At 46.2% G+C, this 6,883-nt stretch overlaps 1 protein-coding gene across 1 annotated transcript in view; it reads left to right on the forward strand.

The window, feature by feature from the left end:
- LOC135441342 (bromodomain-containing protein 4-like) overlaps positions 1-5,803 on the forward strand; it is a 9,483-nt gene extending 3,680 nt beyond the window's left edge. The window contains exons 2-3 of the mRNA XM_064700888.1: positions 1,956-2,063; positions 5,467-5,803. Of these exons, the coding sequence (XP_064556958.1) occupies positions 2,001-2,063; positions 5,467-5,670 (267 nt within the window). The 5' untranslated portion in view covers positions 1,956-2,000 and the 3' untranslated portion in view covers positions 5,671-5,803. The remainder of the gene's footprint in view (positions 1-1,955; positions 2,064-5,466) is intronic.
- Positions 5,804-6,883: the final 1,080 nt, after the last annotated feature.

Genomic DNA, 6,883 nt, shown 5'->3' on the forward strand with positions numbered 1-6,883 from the left:
TTGAGGCCATCCTGAGGTTCTTTGAGAACATCTTGTTGTTTCTCAAGAGCATTTTGGAGTTCTTTGAGGAATCCCCAATGTTCCTGATGTTCCTCAAGGACATTTTGGGGTTCTTTGAGGAAACCCTGAAGTTCCTGATGTTCCTCAAAAACATCTTGAGGTTCTTTGTGAACATCCTGATGTCCCTCAGGAACATCTTGAGGTTCTTTGAGGCCATCCTGAGGTTCTTTGGAGAACATCTTGGTGTTCCTCAAGAACATCTTGAGGTTCTTTGAGGAAACCCTGATGTTTCTGATGTTTCTCAAGAACATCTTGAGGTTATTACAGAACATCCTGATGTTCCTCAAGAACATCTTGAGGTTATTTGAGAACATCTAATGTCCCTCAAGAACATCTTGAGGTTCTTTGAGGAAACCCCAATGTTCTTCCAGAGAATTTTGGGGTTCTTTGAGGAAACCCTGATGTTCCTGATGTTCCTCAAGGACATCTTGAGGTTCTTTGAGGAAACCCTGATGTTCCTGATGTTTCTCAAGAACATCTTGAGGTTATTACAGAACATCCTGATGTTCCTCAAGAACATCTTGGGATTATTTAAGGAAACCTTCGTGTTCCTCAAGAACATTTTGGGGTTCTTTGTGGAAACCCTGATGTTCCTGATGTTCTTTGAGAACATCCTGATGTTCTTCAAGGACATTTTGGGGTTCTTTGAGGAAACCCGATATTCCTGATGTTCCTCAAGAACATCTTGAGGTTATTTGAGACCATCCCAAGGTTCTTTGAGAACATCCTGATGTTCCTCAAGGACATTTTGGGATCCTTTGGGGCCATCTTGAGGTTCTTTGTGAACATCCAGATGTTCCTCAAGGACATTTTGGGGTTCTTTGAGGAAACCCCAATGTTCCTCCAGAGAATTTGGGGGTTCTTTGAGGAAACCCTGATGTTCCTGATGTTCCTCAAGAACATCTTGAGGTACTTTGAGAACATCCTGATGTTCCTCAGGGATATTTTGGGGTTCTTTGAGGCCATCCTGAGGTTCTTTGAGAACATCTTGGTGTTCCCCAAGAGCATTTTGGGGTTCTTTGAGGAAACCCCGATATTCCTGATGTTCCTCAAGAACATCTTGAGGTTCTTTGAGGAAACCCTGATGTTTCTGATGTTTCTCAAGAACATCTTGAGGTTCTTTGAGAACATCCAGACGTTCCTCGCGAACATCTTGAGGTTCTTTGAGGAAACCCTGATGTTCCTCAAGGGTATTTTGGGGTTCTTTGAGGAAACCCTGATGTTCCTGATGTTCCTCAAGGACATTTTGGAGTGCTTTGAGGAAACCCTGATGTTCCTCAAGGACATTTTGGGGTTCTTTGAGGAAACCCCAATGTTTTGATGTTCCTCAAGAACATCTTGAGGTTCTTTGAGAACATCCAGATGTTCCTCAAGGACATTCTGGGGTTCTTTGAGGAAACCCTGAGGTTCCTGATGTTCCTCAAGGACATCTTGAGGTTCTTTGAGAACATCCTGATGTTCTTGAAGGACATTTTGGGGTTCTTTGAGGAAACCCCGATGTTCCTGATGTTCCTCAAAAACATCTTGAGGTTCTTTGAGGCCATCCTGAGGTTCTTTGAGAACATCTTGGTGTTCCTCAAGAACATTTTGTGGTTCTTTGAGGAAACCTGATGTTCCTGATGTTCCTCAAGGACATCTTGAGGTTATTTGAGAACATCCAGATGTTCCTCAAGAATATTTTGGGGTTCTTTGAGGAAACCCTGAAGTTCCTGATGTTCCTCAAGAACATTTTGAGGTTCTTTGAGAACATCCTGATGTTCCTCAAGAGAATTTTGTGTTTCTTTGGGTCCATCCTGTGGTTTTTGGGTGCACGGTGGGGTCGGGTGACGGTGAGGATGATGACGGTGAGGATGATGACGGTGACTGACCGGTGCCCCCCTCCCCTCCCGTTGCAGGTCACCTGCGGGAAGCCCCCTCCCCCTCATGCTGCCTTCCCACAGATGCCGTTCCAGGGCCTGGTGCCTCAGTCGCCCCCTCAGCAGAACATCCAGCCAAAAAAACAGGTGGGAAACAGAGGGGGGCTGGAAACGGAATTTGGGGGCTGAAAAACGGGAATTTGGGGTTTGGGGTTTGGGGTCAGGTGAAAAACAACAGGTTTGGGGTTTGGGGAGGGTGAAAAATGGGAATTTTGGGGTTTGGAGTTTGGGGTCAGGTGAAAAACACCAGGTTTGGGGTTTGGGGAGGGTGAAAAACAACAGGTTCGAGGGGCTGAAAAAAGGGATTTTGGGGTTTGGGGTTTGAGGGGCTGAAAAATGAGAATTTGGGGTTTGGGGAGGGTAAAAATCAACAGGTTTGGGGTTTGAGGAGGGTGAAAAATGAGATTTTGGGGTTTGGGGTCAGGTGAGAAACAACAGGTTTGGGGGGCTGAAAAATGGGAATTTGGGGTTCAGGGAAGGTGAAAAACACCAGGTTTGGGTTTGAGGAGGGTGAAAAATGGGAATTTGGGGTTTGGGGGCTGAAAAGCAACAGGTTTGGGAGGCTGGAAAACAGGAATTTGGGGTTTTGGGAGGGTGAAAAATGGGATTTTTGGGTTTGGGGTTTGGGGTCAGGTGAAAAACACCAGGTTTGGGGTTTGGGGGGCTGAAAAATGGGAATTTGGGGAGGGTGAAAAATGGAAATTTGGGGTTCGGGGAGGGTGAAAAACACCATGTTTGGGGTTTGGGGAGGGTGAAAAATGGGAATTTGGGGTTTGGGGTTTGAGGGGCTGAAAAACGGGAATTTGGGGTTTGGGGTTTGAGGTTTGGGGTCCGGTGAAAAACAACAGGTTTGGGGTTCGGGGGGCTGAAAAATGGGAATTTGGGGTTTGAGGGGCTGAAAAACAACAGGTTTGGGGTTTGAGGAGGGTGAAAAATGGGATTTTGGGGTTCGGGGAGCTGAAAAATGGGATTTTGGGGTTTGGGGTTTGGGGTCAGGTGAGAAACGGCAGATTTGGGGTTTGGGGTTTCGCTGAAAAATGGGATTTTGGGGTTTGGGGTTTGGGATTTGAGGTTTGAGGTGCTGAAAAATGGGATTTTGGGGTTTGGGATTTGGGGTTTCGAGTTTGGGGTTTGGGGTCAGGTGAAACAGCCAGAGTTTGGAGTTTGGGCTTTGGGTTTAGGTGAAACAACCCAAATTTGGGGTTTGGGGTTTGGCTGAAAAATGGGATTTTGGGATTTAGGAGCAGGTGAAACAAACACGATTTGGGGTTTGGGGGCGACTGAAAAAATGGGATTTCGGGGTTTTGGGGTTTGGGGTCAGGTGAAACAACCTGAGATTGGGTTTGGGGGTTGGAGTTTGGGCTTTGGGATCAGGTGAAAAACAACGAGTTTGGGGCAGCTGAAAAAATGGGATTTTGGGGTTTGGGGGCAGCTGAAGAAATGGGATTTTGGGGGTTGGGATTTGGGATTTCAGGTTTGGAATTTGGGGTTTGGGGTCAGGTGAAACAATGGGATTTAGGATCAGGTGAACAAATGGGATTTGGGGATTTGGGATTTAGGATCAGGTGAACAAATGGGATTTGGGGATTTGAGATTTAGGATCAGCTGAAAAAAGGGGATTTGGGGATTTGAGATTTAGGATCAGCTGAAAAAATGGAATTTGGGGATTTAGGATCAGGTGGAAAAATGGGATTTGGGAATTTGGGATTTGGGATCAGGTGGAAAAAGGGGATTTGGGGATCCGCAGGAGTTGTGAGCAGGATCAGGATCAGCATCGGGGTCGGGGTTGGGATTTTGGGATGGATCCTGATCCCAGATTTCCACAGGAACCGTGAATGGTGTGGGGATCAGGGTTGGGGTCAGGATTTGGGATTTTGGGACAATCCTAAACCCGAATTTCCATGCAGGAGCTGCGGGCAGCGTCGGTGTCAGGATTGGGGTCAGGATTTGGGATTTTGGGACCAATCCTAAACCAGGATTTCTGCAGGAATTGCAGTCAGGATTGGGGTCAGGATTTGGGATTTTAGGACCAATCCTAAACCCCATTTTCTGCAGGAGCTGCGAGCAGCGTCAGTATCAGGATTGGGGTCAGAATTTGGGTCAGAATCTGTTATTTCAGAACAATCCTAACCCAGTTTCCTGGCAGGAGCTGCGGGCGGCCTCGGGTCAGGATTGGGGTCAGGATTTGGGATTTTAGAACCAATCCTAACCCCAATTTCCCTGGCAGGAGCTGCGAGCAGTGTCAGTATCAGGATTGGGGTCAGAATTTGGGGTTTTTGGACAATCCTAACCCCAGTTTCTGTGCAGGAGCTGCGGGCGGCCTCGGTATCAGGATTGGGGTCAGGATTTGGGATTTCGGGGCCAATCCTAAACCCCATTTTCTGCAGGAGCTGTGAGCGGCCTCAGTGTCAGGATTGGGGTCAGGATTTGGGATCAGGATTTGGGATTTTAGGACCGATCCTAAACCAGGATTTCTGCAGGAATTGCAGTCAGGACTGGGGTCAGAATTTGGGATTTCAGGACCATCCTAACCCCAATTTCCCCGCAGGAGCTGCGGGCAGTGTCGGTATCAGAATTTGGGTCAGAATTTGGGATTTTAGGACCAATCTTAAACCAGGATTTCTGCAGGAATTGCAGTCAGGATTGGGGTCAGAATTTGGGTCAGAATTTGGGATTTCAGGACCATCCTAACCCCAATTTCCCTGGCAGGAGCTGCGGGCGGCCTCGGGGTCAGAATTTGGGTCAGAATTTGGGATTTCAGGACCACCCTAACCCCAATTTCCCTGCAGGAGCTGCGGGCGGCCTCGGTGTCAGGATTGGGGTCAGAATTTGGGTCAGGATTTGGGATTTTGGGGCCAATCCTAAACCAGGATTTCTGCAGGAATTGCAGTCAGGATTTGGGATTTTGGGGCTAGTCCTAAACCAGGATTTCTGCAGGAATTGCCGTCAGGGTTGGGGTCAGGATTTGGGATTTTGGGACCGATCCTAAACCAGGATTTGTGCAGGAATTGCAGTCAGGATTGGGGTCAGAATTGGGGTCAGGATTTGGGATTTTAGGACCAATCCTAAACCAGGATTTCTGCAGGAATTGCAGTCAGAATTGGGGTCAGGATTTGGGGTTTTTGGACAATCCTAACCCCAGTTTCTGCAGGAGCTGTGAGCAGTGTCAGTATCAGGTTTGGGGTCAGGATTTGGGAATTTAGGACAATTCTAAACCCAAATTTCTACGGCAGGAGCTGCGGGCGGCCTCGGGGTCAGAATTTGGGTCAGAATTGGGGTCAGAATTTGGGGTTTTTGGACAATCCTAACCCCAGTTTCTGTGCAGGAGCTGCGGGCGGCCTCGGTGTCAGGATTGGGGTCAGAATTTGGGATTTCAGGACAATCCTAACCCCAAATTTCTATGGCAGGAGCTGCGGGCGGCCTCGGTGTCAGGATTGGGGTCAGAATTTGGGATTTTAGAGCTGATCCTAAACCCAAATTTCCCTGGCAGGAGCTGCGGGCGGCGTCGGTGGTGCAGGGGCAGCCGCTGGGCGCGGGCAAGGAGGAGAAGCTGCACCCGCACTCGCACTCGCCCGTGATCCGCACCGAGACCTTCAGCCCCCCTGCGCCAGGAGCCCCCAAGGGCCACCCCGAGGGCATCAAGGCGGCCCCGCACCTCCCGCAGCGTGAGTGGGGCCGGAAACACCGAAAATAAACAAAAACACCCAAAAAATCCCGTTAGAATAGCATTGAACATCGTGGGGAAAGAGAAGAACACAAAAAAATCCCATTAAAATTCCATGGAGTGTCATGGGGAAAGAGAAGAACGCAAAAAAATCCCATTAAAATCCCATAGAGTGTCATGGGGAAAGAGAAACCCCCAAAAAATCCCATTAAAATACCATGAAATGTCTCAGCAAGAGAGAAAATTAAAAAAAAAATCCCATTAAAATCCCATTAAAATCCCATTAAAATTCCATAGAGTGTTATGGGGAAAGAGAAATCCCCCAAAAAAATCCATTAAAATTCCATTGAAGTACCATTAAACGTCATGGGGAAAGAGAAATCCCCCAAAAAATTCACATTAAAATCCCATAGAGTGTTGTGGGGAAAGAGAAACCCCCCAAAAATTAAAATCCCGTTAAAGTATCATTAAACGTCATGGGAAAGAGAAGAACACAAAAAAATCCCATTAAAATCCCATAGAGTGTCATGGGGAAAGAGAAACCCGCAAAAAAAATCCCATTAAAATCCCATAAAGTGTCATGGCGAGAGAGATAAACTCAAAAAAAAAATCCCATTAAAATCCCATAGAGTGTCATGGGGAAAGAGAAACCCCCAAAAAAATCCCATTAAAATCCCATTAAAGTACCATTGAGCATCGTGGGGAAAGAGAAGAACACAAAAAAATCCCATTAAAATACCATAGAGTGTCATGGGGAAAGAGAAACCCCCAAAAAATTAAAATCCCATTAAAGTACCATTTAAGCATCATGGGGAAAGAGTAGAACACAAAAAAATCCCATTAAAATTCCATTAAAGTACCATTAAACGTCATGGGGAAAGAGAAGAACACAAAAAAATCCCATTAGAATACCATGAAACGTCACGGCAAGAGAGAAAATTAAAAAAAAATCCCATTAAAATCCCATTAAAATTCCATAAAGTGTTATGGGGAAAGAGAAAGCCCCCCAAAAAAAACCCATTAAAATTCCATTAAAGTACCATTAAACGTCATGGGGAAAGAGAAGAACACAAAAAAATCCCATTAAAATCCCAATAAAATCCCATAGAGTGTCATGGGGAAAGAGAAACCCCCAAAAAAATCCCATTAAAATTCCATTAAAATACCATGAAACGTCTCAGCAAGAGAGAAAATTAAAAAAAAAAATCCCATTAAAATTCCATTAAAATCCCATTAAAATCCC

The sequence above is a fragment of the Zonotrichia leucophrys genome, unplaced genomic scaffold, assembly GCF_028769735.1.
Source record: "Zonotrichia leucophrys gambelii isolate GWCS_2022_RI unplaced genomic scaffold, RI_Zleu_2.0 Scaffold_248_76883, whole genome shotgun sequence".
NCBI lineage: Eukaryota > Metazoa > Chordata > Aves > Passeriformes > Passerellidae > Zonotrichia > Zonotrichia leucophrys.